Genomic DNA, 17,966 nt, shown 5'->3' on the forward strand with positions numbered 1-17,966 from the left:
TACACATAGAAAGGTTCTCGCAGATTTATGATAATAAAGCAGCGAATGGGTTAAATAGACTTTAGCCACCTCTCCAATCCCGCAGTCTTCTGACAGTGATCATGCATGTACATGTTCATTCACAGGTCTGCAGTGAGTGGATATAGATAGGCATAAACCTGAATCTTGCAGGTCTGTGAACCATGAGTGTAAGTCTGTGCTTGTGTAGTAGAGATCGGAGCCTCCCAGACTTGAAGATGTGCCCGAATCATTAACAAGCGTGCGTAATTATTATTATAGAATCTGGCATGTCCGACTCCAGCAAGCCCCCTGATCAAGACCAGAGGGAACATCACTGGTCCTGATGATTTGGGGCCTAGGTCCTTAGGCCCATGCTTGTGCAGATCAGTGTATATGTGCAATGACAAATATGTATATATATTAAAGCATAGGAACCCCCCCCCCCAATGATGCTCTGTTACCATCTCCCCATGACGGAGCAGCGCTTGTACTTTGTGCAGTCGCATCCCTGAACTTGTTGTGAATAGTGTTGTGTATAGGAACATTTCAGTGATAGAAGACAAACAGGCTGTATCCTTTGTAAAGTTTATTGAACAGTGCACATATATGTACAGAAGGAGCCGGAACTAGGAAATTAACAAGTAACATACACGAAAAATAAGCATTTTACGGGTTAGATTGTCTCTGCTAGAATTAAACAGTGTTTATACAAAAATACATATATATAGTTTATCTAAGGCACTGCTCTGTCACAACTGCTACCAAGCGGAGGCCAATGACACCTTAAGACTAAAGGAGATTTTAGCAAATTAAACCAATCTCCTCTCGCGAGCAAATGTTTCATCCAAAACCAACTTATAACTATGACGAGTCTTAGTGATGAGAAACTTGCACATTTTCCTTAAATAAAGCTTTTCCTGGCTCCTGTCCATTCTCCCGCTTACATACATAGTGCAGGCGGTGTGGGGGATATTGCAGAAATCATGTGGAGTATTGGCTATGGGGCAACTTTTATATAACCACCCGTTACATGGAAGATTATTTCATTAATAATTTCCTAGGCCACCCCCCGCCATTAATACCAGCCTGCGCCTGTGGTGCTGTCAGCAGAATGCAGGCTGCCACACTCTCAGGGCAGCGGCGGGGACTTTACATTTCTCCCACTTTCTCTGCTTGGAATATTCCCACATGTAAAGGGATCGCTTTAGAACTTGATCTATAACGTGTCCGCCTGCGTTCTGAGTAAGGGGGTCCTGAGCCAGTCGCACAATCTCCTTTGCTACAAACAGGTAATGGTTGTGAGAAAGTGTCACCCTGAGAGCTGCTACATTCATATGGAAACCCAGTGCACACTTCATGGGCTGCTAAAAGCTTCCCGCCATTTTCACATGTTCATTCAATGCTGCATTTTTTTCTGCAGGCGTCCACACCAAAATCTGCAATAGCAACAACCACTAGATCTGTAAGTGTTCTTGTTCATGCATTTTTTAGTACAGAAACACTAGGATTCGGCATTTAAAGGGAACCTGTCATGTCCTTTGTAGCAAATAAACTGTCCCCAGTGCGCTGGTAGTGATGCAATGTGCATGACTAACAAGTTTTTTTTTCATTAAAAGTGTCGGTCTAACCATGTGCAAACAGCCCTTTATATAGTTAGATTGTGCCTGCTCATTTAGTCATAGGGGTGTGCTTCATTTCATTCTGTCTCGGTTGTTGCCGCCCTCGCAGTCTGAATGATGTCCCCGGGGTTATGCCATTGTCACTCAAAACCGCCTTGAAAAATCTTGCGCAGTGTGTATCATGGAGCCGCGCATGCGCAGTTATAATCTGGAGCCTCACATGCGCCGTGATGAGCAGCTCCCCGCACACGCGCTGTGATGAGCAGCTCCCCGCAGATGCGCTGTGACGAGCAGCTCCCCGCAGATGCGCACTGACGTTGTGTGTAGCACCCAGCTTCACTGTGCGGCCGGCGACTCATCATGGCGCAAAGGCGGGAATATTCAAAGCGGATTTGAGTGAATGGCACAACCCCGGGAACATCATTCAGGCTGCGAGGGCGGCGACAACCGTGACTGAATGAAATGAAGCACACCCCTATGACTAAATAAGCAGGTACAATCTATATAAAGGGCTGTTTGCACATGGTTAGACAACCGTTTTTAATGAAAAAATGTGTTAGAGATGCACCTTGCATCACTACCAGCGCACTGGGGACAGTTTACATGCTACAAAGGGCATAGGGGAAAAAAACAAAAAAATTGCACAAGTCAAGAGAAAGCTTTAAATGCACAGTAACGTGAGTTTTCATGAAATCACAATCCTCCTTGCTTGAATTGTTAAAGGCAGCGGATTTTCTGCACAAAAAAAAGCATTTGGGGTATGTGGGAACATGGTCTTAGGGTTATCCAGGAATATAAGAATTGTAAACAAGGCACGGCAATGCAGAGTCTTTTATACTTTCAGCTCCGCTGTCTGCGTGCCGCAGTAGTTCTTCGCCTATCAGTTTGGGGGTGTAGCGGAGCTCCGGTAGTGAGCTGTGAACTACAATTCCTACAAACACTAGCACCTACCCTCCATGGATATATAGGAATCACTCACGAGACCCTAGATTTCGGCAAAGCTTGTATACTACACCTCCTAGCAGACGCTAAGGACGCGTGAGCATGTGTTGTCTATATTTTCGGGTTGACATGTTGTAGGAGAGCCCAGTGACAAAACACACATCGGGGGTGGTAAACCACCAGGATAGATCACAAGTCTAGATGTATGCCATCTACGAGGCGATTAGTGGAAATGCTGCAGCAACACAGGCACAACTGGAAACAAGAAAACGAATGGCTCTGCCAATGTAAAACAAGATCCTGGACACCCTTTATCGGCACCTCACCAGGGGTGCAATCCTTCCACTCCGGTAGTAAACACTATGCGGCTCGGGAGCACCTTTGTCTAGTAAGCAGCTGAAGTTCTTTGAGGACTGATACATTTTAACCATTGCACAACTGAAAGGTAAATGATGAAACCTGACCAGTCCTTACACACATCCATATAGTGCTGCCGGACCACTTTTCTCTGCGGACACTGGGGACCTTGTACTCAGCACAGTGGGGGCTACTAAGGAACCTAAGCCCCAATCCGGGAACATGTCACTGACATAAAGGCGTCAATCAGTGGAGCGGTCATATCTAATCCTAATAACCATATGTGTAACGCTCAGCCCGTAGAAGTTAATCCGGTAGCCTGAAATGTTTCGGCGGGCTGCGTGTGAAGCCCCATCATCACAACGGGCTTTGCAGTGCTCCGAATGAAATCACTGTAAAATACCAACAGAAACCTCCAAGTAATCAAGTAGTTGTCTAATACTGCTGTTTATGTACACAATAAAATAATACTTACACATGTAACATCAATGTATAAACATAGAAAAAAAAAATGAAATGTTTTTTAAAAAAATCACGACAAGAGCAAAGCTGTGAGAAGTTAGGAGGGGTCCCGTCACTTTTACACAATGGCAAACATTTAAGGAACCAAACTATTATTGTAGAAAGGAGCCTACGTACAGATCTGGAGGCAGCGGTATCACTTCAACATGTGTGATACCGAGAGAGTAAGGGGGTTGTCCAGCAGATACTGATGACCTGCCCTTTGGGGGTCCGCGCCTACACATAGCTGTACCAGGCCCTGCAGCCACGGGAAGACCACACTATACAGAGCAGGGACATCATGGCCCCCTACACAGTGTACTGACGTCTCTAGGGTGTCAAAGTCCAAGAAGGGCTATGGAACGAGTACGGAGCTGTGTGTCCTGGCCGTGCACCTCCGGCCAAGGCAGATCTGCAAACAGCTGATCGATAGATGTGCCCGGCGTCCGATCTGATATTTATGATCCACCGTAAGGATAATAGACAACATCTTAAAATTCAGCGTCATTTAGCAACAAAAAAGGCTGTTTTATCCCCACCAAAAACCAGTGGCATGCTCATGGGCTAGCTGAAATAGCTCTTGTAAAACACTGGCATTGTTCATGTATAAAAGCAGATCCTTACTTCTAACCCTGGACAAAACCATTACCCACAAACATGGCTCTGCCACTGTGCAGAAGAGTCTTGCCAACCCTACCCACCAAGTCCATCAGCCTCATCAGTGATCTATGGATGGGAGCCGTGAGAACTGCCTCTTATCTGACAGCATCACTGGACCTACTTTTGATTAGCCGGCCTGAAGCGACACCATTGTTGCAGCGTGACAACACGTGATCCTGGGTCAGACACCGCTAAGCCAAACAAGAGCCGCAGATGCAGTCAGGTTAGAGACTGATGGACAGATCAGGCAAATTAACGCCAACTCTAGTCTGACCCAATTAGCAAATGTTATTAACCAAGAATGCAAGTAATGACGAACTTACCAAGTATCATCTTAACTAATGAGAGACATCCCAATACGATGCTGAAAGTGTAAAAGATTTCAGCTCTTGAGGGGTTAATTTTCACATGCTCACGTTAAAGGCATTATTTCCAACATTAAATCAAGTTTTTCATTGCAAGTGCTAGAACAGAAAACCTAATGACATAATGGTCATGTTGAGATTTCGACAGGTATGAGGAAACAATAACTTACTACAAAAAGTAAAGTTCTGTCAAAGTTAGAAATAAAATAGGGACAACGATATATCTGAGACCCTGTGTAACTGCCCAACATCACAAGTGATACCACCAAAGTGGTTTCCCTGAACAAGTGTCATGGAGCAACCTTTGTTTCTTCTCTTGCTGGATGATATTTGCATCTTCATGTAATATGTTGAAGTAGCAGCTTTTAACGACAAGGCTTCATTAAATACTGGAGAGCGAAGTGCAATAACAGGACGAGCGCTGCTCAGATCTCACATCTCTGGGGGCAGAAGAAAAAAATATTTAAATTAATTGTCTAAAACATAAAGCCTATTATAACCTAATAATCCAAGACAACAATGAAAAGCTGCTCTTAAATGGATACCAGTGAAGATATTAATGGGGTACTCCGGGGAGATACATTTATTTTACTGTCCCTGTCCTTAAACTATAAAGATGAGATGCCCAGCGCAGTTCTATTACCTTTAGAACACTAGTAATTCCGTGTGACAATCCGCTCCTACCCCTTCCCATCTGGGACATTACGTCCCACACCAGTGGGCAGCTCCCCGCTGTAACAGCCAGGGGGCACGGCCTCATCCCCTATCTCTGCAGAGAAACAACTATTATCAGGAAACTGGATGATAGTAACAGTGGGGAGCTGCACACTACTGCAATGGCCCAGATGGTGGGGCGAGCAGTGAAGAGCAGCTCCTGTCACAACAGCCCCCGTGTCTGTCTGCAGTCCAAGGTGAGGGGACATGGCCTGCACATAGCTGAAGTAGCAGGCTGATGTTTCTTTCGTTCACTGCAGCACAGGATGAGGGAGCGTGGCTTGCTTTCGCAGCTTCTAGTACTAGCCAGTCCCCTAATAATGTCTTTTTCACTGCAGGTAGCCAGTCCCCTGATTATGTCTTCTCCACTGCATGTAGCCCAGTCCCCTGATTATGTCTTCTCCACTGCAGGTAGCCAGTCCCCTGATTATGTCTTCTCCACTGCAGGTAGCCAGTCCCCTGATTATGTCTTCTTCACTGCAGGTAGTCAGTCACCTGATTATGTCTTCTTCACTGCATGTAGCCCAGTCCCCTGATTATGTCTTCTCCACTGCAGGTAGCCAGTCCCCTGATTATGTCTTCTCCACTGCAGGTAGCCAGTCACCTGATTATGTCTTCTTCACTGCATGTAGCCCAGTCCCCTGATTATGTCTTCTTCACTGCAGATAGTCAGTCCCCTGATTATGTCTTCTCCACTGCAGGTAGCCAGTCCCCTGATTATGTCTTCTGCACTGCAGGTAGTCAGTCCCGATTATGTCTTCTTCACTGCAGGTAGCCAGTCCCCTGATTATGTCTTCTCCACTGCAGGTAGCCAGTCCCGATTATGTCTTCTTCACTGCAGGTAGCCAGTCCCCTGATAATGTGTTCTTCACTGCAGGTAGCCAGTCCCCTAATAATGTCTTTTTCACTGCAGGTAGCCAGTCCCCTGATTATGTCTTCTCCACTGCATGTAGCCCAGTCCCCTGATTATGTCTTCTCCACTGCAGGTAGCCAGTCCCCTGATTATGTCTTCTCCACTGCAGGTAGCCAGTCACCTGATTATGTCTTCTTCACTGCATGTAGCCCAGTCCCCTGATTATGTCTTCTTCACTGCAGATAGTCAGTCCCCTGATTATGTCTTCTCCACTGCAGGTAGCCAGTCCCCTGATTATGTCTTCTGCACTGCAGGTAGTCAGTCCCGATTATGTCTTCTTCACTGCAGGTAGCCAGTCCCCTGATTATGTCTTCTCCACTGCAGGTAGCCAGTCCCGATTATGTCTTCTTCACTGCAGGTAGCCAGTCCCCTGATAATGTGTTCTTCACTGCAGGTAGCCAGTCCCCTAATAATGTCTTTTTCACTGCAGGTAGCCAGTCCCCTGATTATGTCTTCTCCACTGCATGTAGCCCAGTCCCCTGATTATGTCTTCTTCACTGCAGGTAGTCAGTCCCCTGATTATGTCTTCTGCACTGCAGGTAGCCAGTCCTGATTATGTCTTCTTCACTGCATGTAGCCCAGTCCCCTGATTATGTCTTCTTCACTGCAGGTAGTCAGTCCCCTGATTATGTCTTCTGCACTGCAGGTAGCCAGTCCCGATTATGTCTTCTTCACTGCAGGTAGCCAGTCCCCTGATAATGTGTTCTTCACTGCAGGTAGCCAGTCCCCTGATAATGTCTTCTCCACTGCAGGTAGCCAGTCCCGATTATGTCTTCTTCACTGCAGGTAGCCAGTCCCCTGATAATGTGTTCTTCACTGCAGGTAGCCAGTCCCCTGATAATGTGTTCTTCACTGCAGGTAGCAGAGAGCAGTACTCACCTCAGGAAAGGAGACATTATCAGGGTGCTGGTGTGACAGGAGCTGCTCTTCACTGCTCACCCTTCCCATCTAGGACATTACAGCAGTGTGCAGCTCCACGCTGTTATCAGTCAGTCTCCTGATATTAGATGTTTCTCTGCATACAACAGAGGGTGAGGCCATGCCCCCTCTGGTCAGGCTGGCTGTTATTCACAGGGGGTAGCTGCACACTGGTGCTTGACGTATTGTCCCAAACGGAAGGAGGGCAGCATGGAAGAGCAGTTGCCATCATACAGAATAACAAGTGTTGCAAAGGTAATAGAACTGCACTGGGCATCTCATCTTTATAGTTTCTGAGGGCAGGGGCAGTGCACTTTTTTTATTGTTGCCCCAGGTACCCCTTTAACTTTAATGGGAGATGACTGAGGCTCTGGTACACGGATGATGACAACACTGCTGCAAATGGTGCCATACCTGCTAGGAAAAGACTAAAAAGTCCTAAGGAAACCAGGACTGCAGTGAGAACATAGCCTTAATCAGCCCAAAACTGGGATCGCATTTAGAAACAATGAGCCAGATTCATCAAGTTTTTACACCACGATTCTGCTGTAACATCTTTGAAAAATCGCAAAATATAGGCGCAACTCAGACATATGCCTACATTTTGCAACTTCTGGTGTTTTCACGGCAGTTTCTCCCCAGTTCCACCGAAATGGGCAGAGCTAGGGTGAAATGGGAATTCTTGACAAGCGGTGGTACTCATGACACCACAAATCTTAGCAGGGTCTGGGGTAGGATTTGTGGGGAGGCGCACACTAAAGTGTAAGCTGCTCATCAATAACTACTGATTCAAGCAGACACTGACACAAATCAGGAGCGTCTGACGCCAGCATGCCCCTCAGTGCCAGTCTTAATAGCAGGTTGTATTGATTTACAGTGGAAATGACGCTGTTTAACAGCAGATTTCACCCTTTCCCTTTAAATAGTGGTCTCCACGGAATATAGAGACTGGCTGCACGCGTCAAATCTGGAGCCCCAATCAATTTCTGCTGTGAATTTTCAATGCAGAGTGTGGATGAGATTTCATAAAGTCTCATCTGCAATGGTGGGAGTGTTGGCAGCTGCGGATTTTGTGGACGGGCCAGATAAAGAGTGCAAACCTCATACTTATTACCTCTATGTGAGCTGACCTCTCTTTACCTTCCTGTGGGTTTGCTACAATGTGTCAGAATAAAGAGACTGCATCAGTCTGGAGAGAAGTCTGTTCAGATGAGAGGATTGTCTGAATTAGATACTATTGTAGCAAACCCTCAGCTGAGAAAAATATAGGTCAAGATGAAATGATTGTGTTCATGTCAAAAACCTGTGATTTAAGGACATTTCAGGGAGATCCAAACAATTTTTTTTTTAGCTTCTTATTAGTAACCATTGTCCATTAATTACTAAAAGTGCATTTCCTGTGTATGCATCACTAACAATGTACCTGAAGCTGTCTGAATGGTTGCCGACAAAGAATTCATTTGTCCATCTTCAAAAGCTAACTTTGGGGGAATCGTAGCAGCGTCGATGAGGTCCTGATTACAGCCGTCCATAGCTATGGAATCAACAGACAGGTTGGTCGTCTTGGAATGGATGCCCAAGTCAATGATTTCCTCAAACGTCCATGTAGCAGATTTGCCATTGAGCTTTGGTACACTGTCACCCGTGTTATCCTCTTCATTACGATGCAGATCATCGTGGCTCAGTATAGCCGTGTCATCCGATACATGACTGCAATGAGACAAAATGAGTATATTAGACATGGAAACATCTAGAACACTTATTTACAATCCTCTTCTTTTAGACCAGAGACTGATAGAGGGAACAGCACTCTGGATCAGCCATCTAGATCCTGTAAATATCTTGCCTCAAAGAGGTAGAGGAGAGAGTGAGCACTGCAGAAGACCATATAGTGCAGCTGCAAAAAGCAGAGAAAAAGTTCACTCAAGCAATAGCTGAATTGGCGGCAAAAAATGAGGACCTTGAGAACAGGTCCAGAAGAAATAATATCCGCATAGTGGGCATCCCTGAAAAAGCTGAAGGGAGGAATCCAACGGAGTACATTGAAAACTGGCTGTTAGAGACATTTGGAGATATGGCGCTAACAAAAGTGTTCGCGGTAGAAAGAGCGCATAGGGTCCCGCCGAAACCACCTGTCCCTGGAGCGAATCCCCGTACCATGCTCGCCAAAATTCTAAATTATAGAGACAGAGACATTATCCTGAGGAAGGCCAGAGACATGACGGATCTGACAGTTGAAGGCCAAAAGATTGCTATATACCCAGACTATTCTACTTTGGTGCAGAAACAACGGATGATGTTCACGGGTATCAAGAGACGGCTGAGAGAGCTGGGAGTGCAGTATTCCATGATGTTTCCAGCAAGACTGAGGGTGGTGGCGTTTGATAAAATTCATTTTTTTCAGAAGCCGGAGGAAGCTACCCAGTGGATCGATATTAACCCCTTTACCCCCAAGGGTGGTTTGCATGTTATGGACCGGGCCAATTTTTACAATTCTGACCACTGTCCCTTTATGAGGTTATAACTCTGGAACGCTTCAACGGATCCCGGTGATTCTGACATTGTTTTCTCGTGACATATTGTACTTCACGATAGTGGTAAAATTTCTTTGATATTACCTGTGTTTATTTGTGAAAAAAACGGAAATATGGCGAAAATTTTGAAAATTTCGCAATTTTCCAACTTTGAATTTTTATGCAATTAAATCACAGAGATATGTCACACAAAATACTTAATAAGTAACATTTCCCACATGTCTACTTTACATCAGCACAATTTTGGAACCAAATTTTTTTTTTGTTAGGGAGTTATAAGGGTTAAAAGTTGACCAGCAATTTCTCATTTTTACAACACCATTTTATTTTAGGGACCACATCTCATTTGAAGTCATTTTGAGGGGTCTATATGATAGAAAATACCCAAGTGTGACACCATTCTAAAAACTACACCCCTCAAGGTTCTCAAAACCATATTCAGGAAGTTTATTAACCCTTCAGGTGTTTCACAGGAATTTTTGGAATGTTTAAATAAAAATTAACATTTATCTTTTTTTCACAAAAAATTTACTTCAGCTCCAATTTGTTTTATTTTACCAAGGGTTACAGGAGAAAATGGACCCCAAACCTTGTTGTACAATTTGTCCTGAGTACGCCAATACCCCATAAGTGGAGGTAAACCACTGTTTGGGCGCATGACAGATCTTGGAAGCGAAGGAGCGCCATTTGACTTTTTAATGCAAAATTGACTAGAATTGAGATGGGACGCCATGTTGTGTTTGGAGAGCCCCTGATGTGCCTAAACATTGAAACCCCCCACAAGTGACACCATTTTGGAAAGTAGACCCCCTAAGGAACTTATCTAGAGGTGTGGTGAGCACTTTGACCCACCAAGTGCTTCACAGAAGTTTATAATGCAGAACCGTAAAAATAAAAAATCATTCTTTTTCACAAAAATTATCTTTTCGCCCCCAATTTTTTATTTTCCCAATGGTAAGAGAAGAAATTGTGTCAAGGTAAAAATAAATGTTTTTATACTCTTTTGTACTTTTATATATTCTTATGCTGTGAAACAATAAGTTTTTCCCCTTTGCTTGCTAAATGCAAATTTAACTGTATTTAAGATGGCTGCCAGTATTCACTTTTGCCTTAGTTTTTGTACTTGCCAAGAATCTACTTTCGTTTCTGAAGCTAAAGTATCGTTTCTGGAGAAATGGAAACTTAACAAGATGTGGACAAAGGAAGATTCATCAGATGATGTCATAGCCAATCAGAGGGACTGAATACTAGATACATTGCTTAAACCCCGCCTAACCCTGCCCTCTGCACACCTTCCCCCAATGGACTATATAATGTTATGTATATGAAATAAACGGTTCAGTTGCTGAGACGTTACTACACTTTGTAGACATACGGGCAGTTGCTGAGTTTGAACCAGATTTTGTCTGACTCATTCTTCGCTCTGGTACCACTGCCTTTATCTTGATTTGGAATGACTGGTGAAGGAAGGGTATTGTCGTGACGACCCCGACAATTGGAACCAAAAAGTTGTTGCACAATTTGTCCTGAGTACGCTGATACCCCATATGTGGGGGTAAACCACTGTTTGGGCGCATGGGAGAGCTCGGAAGGGAAGGAGCGCCGTTTGACCTTTCAATGCAAAATTGACAGGAATTGAGATAAGACGCCATGTTGCGTTTGGAGAGCCACTGATGTGCCTAAACATTGAAACCCTCCACAAGTGACACCATTTTGGAAAGTAGACCCCCTAAGGAACTTATCTAGATGTGTGGTGAGCACTTTGACCCACCAAGAGCTTCACAGAAGTTTATAATGCAGAGCCGTAAAAATAAAACAAAAATTTTTTCCCACAAAAATTATTTTTTAGGGGGGCGTGGCTATGTAACTGAGGAGGAAAGACGTGCCTCGTGAGAGCTCCGGCCATCCTGATTGTATCCTGCCATTAAGACCCCTTATTTGCCAGCGGTATCGGCTGGCACTGGCGCCTGGGACCCCCGGGAGTCAGGTGACCTCCCCAAAAGGCTGCAGTAAGGACCCGGGACTTGGAATCCGTGAGTGGTCTGGGCGGACGGAGGGTACCTGTGCAGCGGCGGCCATCTTGGAGAACGCGCTCCGGCGGGACAAGACGCGGCACTGGCCTCTTCTGACACCCGGCTTCTCCTCTGGTGGACTCGGTGGGGCTGCGCTCTTCGGCGGTGAACGCTGTGTGGCATAGGAGTGCAGGGGCTGAGAGCTCCGGGACGGGCGGCAGTGGCTGCAGGGGACGGCGGCCATTACCAGTGCGCACGCCCTAACAGTGAGGGAAGAGGCGCTCTTCATTACTTTAACGGTGCTGCTCAAGAGGTGAACAGATAACCCGGGATATACAGGGGCGGCGTGGTGTGTGTGCCCTGAAAGATTGGGCCCTGCGCCCCCCCCTGCCAGATAGACATCTCTTTCACTGGCGCCATAACTTTGGAGGGATTAACCCCCTCCCTGCTCGTCCTCCTGTGGTGGCTGTGGGCCTGTCCTGATATATAACACCTCAGGCTACATTTAATACTTTTTACAACTCTCCTTACGCCAGCTGCTTGTTTTGTGGCCCTTTTTTCTCTAAAAAAACAGCCCTATGTCCTGTGCCCGCTGACTTGTGTGGCTCCTTCTGCTGCCCACCATGTATTACTCCAAGGGGGCAGGGGCTGCTGAGAAATTGAGGAAATACTCCAGGGAGGATCCCCCTGATAATGTACGTACTCTCAGGAATAATTCTACGCCGGCCCAGCGTAAAAATCGCCCCTCCGATGATATTGAGGAGGGAGAGCAAGAAGAGGAACTGACCCTTAAGCAAGCATCTGAGCAATTAATGCAGGCTATATCCCTCACTAGATCGTCCCTTACTGAAAAGATAGAGGACGTGCACACTGAAGTGGGTCGTCTGCGGCATGATATGCAGGCCATGAGAGGACGCATTTCAGAGGTTGAAACACGAGTGTCCCATGTGGAGGATACTATCACCCCTATGGAGACTACTCTGAAAAAAGTCGCCGGTTCCATAAACGCCTGGAAACAAAAGGCAGATGACCTGGAGAATAGGCTGCGCCGCAATAACATTCGAATTATTGGCCTGCCAGAGCGCTCGGAGGGTCAGCAACCTGAACAATTTTTGGAAGACTGGCTTAAAACCTCTCTGGGAAATGGATTCTCCTCAACATTCTCGGTGGAGAGGGCCCATAGGGTCCCAGCGAGACCTCTCCCCCCTGGAACTCCGCCTAGACCTTTTTTGGCGCGCCTCCTCAACTGCAGGGATAGGGATGCTATTCTCCGCTTGGCGCGACAGAAGGGTCCTATTAAATTCAACAATGCTACCATATCAATTTTCCCGGATTTCTCAATGGAGCTTCAGAAGCAGCGGGCGCGGTTTATGGAAATTAAGAAACAACTACGGGATAAAAATATTATCTACGCCATGCTTTATCCTGCTCGACTACGTATTGTCCATGATGGTTCCTCCTTATTCTTTACGGACCCGGCGGAGGTCACTGAATGGTTGCGGTCCTACAAGGTGTCCACTGTAAATGACTCCTAATCGGTTTCTTCTGTCCAATGGCAATATGGGGGAAAAAGGAGCTCTTCGTGTGGGTGCTGAGCTTATTAATAATACCGGACGCTGGAGTCAGTGAGGGTATCCCCTTTTCTATTTGATCACAGGAGTGCAGGATTGTACTTCTCTACTGTTAAAGTTACATTATGTTGGGTTGTTTTTTGTATTAGTTTTGATTGTTCAATGTGTATGGTTGCCGCTAACACTATTTTTAAGCCTTGTTTGGTGCCTCTGAACCGGACCCGAGTACTACTTCACATCTTCCTTTCTTTTAAGTATCAATATGGGATCTGAGATCATATTTATGACCTGGAATATACGAGGTATCAAAACCCCCCGGAAGAAAATTAAAGTATTCTCGCAGATTAGACGGTATCGCCCACACATTGTGGCACTGGTGGAGACACATCTGACTAGAGACACAGCTCGATATACAAAAAAACCGTGGGTGCAGTGGTCTCTTCACGCATTCCACACCAGCTACTCGAGAGGGGTTTCTCTGTTAATACATAGAGATGTTAGATGGGAGGCCAGGGAGGCACGGCGGGATCCGGAGGGTCGCTTTGTCTTTGTGCATGCATTTATCAACTCGCGAGAATATGTGATATTATGTATCTATAATCCCCCTGCCCCCGCTGGTACTTCGATCCTTCGTATGGCATTGGGTTTCTCCTTAAATTATCCTGATGCTAGTGTTATTTGTATGGGAGATTTTAACCTAGTCATGGATGGGTCCCTGGACAGATTGAGATTAGATGACGCGACAATTGGGAATCCCCGGTCTTGGCCCCCCTCCCAACTGGCGTTGTTTATGGGTGGTAGTGGATGGCTGGATTTGTGGAGAGTGCGTCACCCAGAGACTAAAGGATATACCTGCCACTCATCCACTAGGCAATCTTTATCTCGCATAGATTACATATTCGGTTCTAGTAATTTGGCACTGTGGGTGGATGGTGTTGAGCATGGCAGTAGAGGGATTTCGGACCACAGTCCGGTTATCCTCAAACTTAAATATGGCCAATCATATAATAATATGCCCTGGAAGTTGAACCCCTTTTGGTTAAAATTAATGGACTCTAATGATAGAACGGTTGACCAGCTGAATTGTTTTAATTCAACTCACCCGGAACCCCAAAATCTTGGCTTGTTTTGGGATACTCTAAAAGCCTATTTAAGGGGGTGTTTGTCCTCCACAATTTCCTACATTAAAAGGGTGACGGCGAGGGAAGATGATGAGATAGAGCAGCGGCTGAAAGACTCGGAGGCTGCCTATATATCTAGTCAAACTAGTGGTAACAGGGCTGAGTGGCTTGCTTCTCAGAGGTTATATGTTCAACATGCAGACACCAAGTCAAAACGCAAATTATTCTTTACCCGTCAATCCTACTTCGAGCTAGGGAACCAGGCTAGCACACTCGTTGCCTTCTTAGTACGCCAACATAATACCTCCAATACTATACTACAAATCCGCACACTTGATGGCACATTGGTGTCCTCCACGGATAAGATACTTCAGTGTTTTCATGATTACTATGAGACGCTGTATAAATCTGGTAGTGGTCTTGATGTCTTTGAGTGTCTGGATTATCTATCAGATATAGTGTTTCCTTTGTTGAGTCCAACCCAGCGGGCCTATATGGACGCTGAATTTACCATGGAGGAAGTAGAACATGCTATGGCGGATATGGCCACTGGGAAGGCCCCTGGGCCGGATGGGTTTCCTATTGAGTTTTACAAGAAATACTGTGATCAACTGGCACCACTCTTATTGAAGGTACTTCGGGAAATATGGGAGGGAGGACCTGTGCCCGAAACATTTTATGATGCAAATATTGTTATGCTCAGGAAAGAGGGGAAGGATCCTCTGGAATGTGGGTCATATCGTCCTATATCGTTGGTAAATGTGGATTATAAAATCTTTACTAAAATTCTGGCTACTAGACTGAACGCAATCATATCAGACCTTATACACCCTGACCAGACTGGCTTCATGCCTGGAAAAAGCAACTCCATCAATATTAGACGGGTTCAATCAGTGATTCAGTATAGCTCCCTAGAAACAGATAATAACTGGGCACTAGCATCGTTAGATACAGCCAAGGCTTTCGACTCTCTCGAATGGCCCTTTCTATCTGCGTGTCTGAGGAAATACGGTTTTGGGGACAAATTTCTAAGAGGGATAGATATACTATATAGGAAGCCCAGGGCACGTATAGTTGTGAATAATACCATTTCTGAGCCCTTTTCCCTTTATAGGGGAACTCGCCAGGGATGTCCTCTATCCCCGGCCCTCTTCGCCTTGGCAATAGAGGCCTTGGCAATACGCATAAGAACCTCTGATGGTATTAAGGGAATAAATATTGCGGATCGAGTGGATACCATCGGTCTCTATGCTGACGATATGGTGATATTTATGGACAAAGTAGAGGAAACGTTACCACAGGTGATTGCGACTATAGATAAGTTCAGTAAATTTTCAGGGCTATATATAAACTGGGATAAATCTGCCTTGTTCCCTCTCTCACATACCCAGGCACCCTGCCTCGAAACTCTCTCGCCGCTCCCCATTGTATCCAGTTTCAAATATTTAGGTATTCACATGTCCAAATACAGCCAATTAGATCTGCAACTTAATATCTACCCACTATTAGATTTGGTTAGAATTAAATTTACAACCTGGAACAAACTCCCGCTCTCGGTTGCCGGCCGAATTAATCTAATTAAAATGATACTGCTCCCTAAGCTTAACTATTGCCTTCAGCACAGTGCCGTGCCCATACCCAAACACTTCTTCGCAAGGTTAAACTCCCTGGTTACATCCTTTATATGGGGGAAAACTAGGCCCAAACTTAAATTGTCGACATTACAGAGGCCGAAGCAGGGGGGTGGGGCGGCTTTGCCAGATTTCTACTTATATTATCTCGCCGGCCAGGCCAAGGCGATAAATAAATGGATGCCTAATAATTCCCTGCCTAACTCGGAGAGCCATTTGCTCCATGGTGCCCGGGCTGATTGTCCACTGGGGTTTCTAGAACTAGAGAAAGTTAATGCCCCCCGTTTGCTGCAGTTGCACCGGCTGGCACGATCAATATGGAGACAAATTAAAAAAGTTACTGGATTTCTAGATGTAGTGGCTGAAATGCCTCTATGGAATAATAGTTACTTTCCGGGACTGTTGAACCATCCATCCACTAATTTTTGGATCTCGCATGGTGTTCTCTCGGTGAGAGATGTATATAACCAGGGGGTCTTTGCATCCTTTGTACAATTACAGAATACCCACAGTGTTCCGAGGTCTCAGTTCTTCCGTTATTTACAGCTAAGATCAGCCTTTCAATCACATATGCGGAGTATGGGTGGGGATCGAGCTATTTCATCCTTACCTTTGATAGGTATTCTCAACTCACAGGGCCCTCAAGGACTTATTTCCTCCTTATATACTTATTTGTTGTCCATGGGAGATGGGTCTACTATAAATTCCGTCAAAGGGAAGTGGGAGGGACTTCTTCCTGATGTATCGGGAGAAGAATGGGAGGATATTTTGGAGTCCCCAACTAAAGTCTCTCCCTCAATTAATAATAAAATGACTCAATTATATATTCTGCATCAGTCTTATTTGACCCCGGTACGGCTTTTTAAAATGGGCCGCTTCCACTCGTCGGATTGCTTGAGGTGCCATTCGGGTGATGCGGATTTCATCCACATGATTTGGAAATGCCCTGTTATTCGTCAGTATTGGAGTGAGGTGACGTCTTTTTTAACATCCTTATTACTGATCCCTGTCCCACTTGAACCACTGATCTGCTTATTTGGGGTGTGGGATGCGGAAGCTTGGGATCATTGCACTGGAATATTTCTACGAGAGTCACTTTTTATGGCACGAAAGGTGTTAGCATTACGATGGATGGGTGGTTCTTGCCCGTCTCTCAGAGCCTGGGTTGATCTGGTGAATTCGATTATCCCGTATGAGCGTACACTATATCAAAACAGAGGATGCCCAGGCAAATTTGAAAAGATTTGGGGTAGATGGAACTCCTCTTATAATACTTTATAATCCTCATTAGCTTGGCTACTATGTGGAGGTTGGGCTCGTGGTTTGGGGGGCATCACTTACGGGGTGAAATCTGTATTAATTTTCCTTTGGCGGCGCATTATTGCTATTGTTAAGTTAATGTAGTTAAATGTTGTATACTAGGTGATTTATAAGACGTCAGTGATTTAACATACACAGTTTGTCACTTTTGTAATACTTTTAGATATAATAATGCATGACCCCTATCTGTATTTCATACTGTTACTAATAATGACAAATGCAAACGTGTGTATTGTGCAGTTTATTCTGGAATTAATAAACGAATTTAAAAAAAAATAATTATTTTTTAGTCCCCAGTTTTGTATTTTCCCAAGGGTAACAGGAGAAATTGGACCCCAAAAGTTGTTGTGCAATTTGTCCTGACTGCGCTGATACCCCATATGTGGGGGGAACCACCGTTTGGGCGCATGGGAGGGCTCGGAAGGGAAGGAGCGCCATTTGGAATACAGACTTAGATGGAATGGTCTGCAGGCGTCACATTGCGTTTGCAGAGCCCCTAATGTACCTAAACAGTAGAAACCCCCCACAAGTGACCCCATATTGGAAACTAGACCCCCCAAGGAACTTATCTAGATATGTTGTGAGAACTTTGAGCCCCCAAGTGTTTCACTACAGTTTCTAACGCAGAGCCGTGAAAAAAAAAAAAAAAATTCCCCCCAAAATTATTTTTTAGCCTCCAGTTTTGTATTTTCTCGAGGGTAACAGGAGAAATTGGACCCCAAAAGTTGTTGTCCAATTTGTCCTGAGTACGCTGATACCCCATATGTTGGGGTAAACTCCTGTTTGGA

At 45.2% G+C, this 17,966-nt stretch overlaps 1 protein-coding gene across 11 annotated transcripts in view; it reads right to left on the reverse strand.

The window, feature by feature from the left end:
- Nucleotides 1-571: 571 nt before the first annotated feature.
- MAP7D3 (MAP7 domain containing 3) overlaps nucleotides 572-17,966 on the reverse strand; it is a 120,947-nt gene continuing 103,552 nt past the window's right edge. For all 11 annotated transcript variants that reach the window (XM_069746997.1, XM_069746996.1, XM_069746994.1 and 8 more), the window contains 2 exons: nucleotides 8,413-8,699; nucleotides 572-4,884 (listed from right to left, as the gene is read on the reverse strand). In XM_069746997.1, coding sequence (XP_069603098.1) covers nucleotides 4,877-4,884; nucleotides 8,413-8,699 — 295 coding nt within the window. In that variant the 3' untranslated portion in view covers nucleotides 572-4,876. The remainder of the gene's footprint in view (nucleotides 4,885-8,412; nucleotides 8,700-17,966) is intronic.

Source organism: Ranitomeya imitator, chromosome 2, assembly GCF_032444005.1.
Source record: "Ranitomeya imitator isolate aRanImi1 chromosome 2, aRanImi1.pri, whole genome shotgun sequence".
Taxonomy (NCBI): domain Eukaryota; kingdom Metazoa; phylum Chordata; class Amphibia; order Anura; family Dendrobatidae; genus Ranitomeya; species Ranitomeya imitator.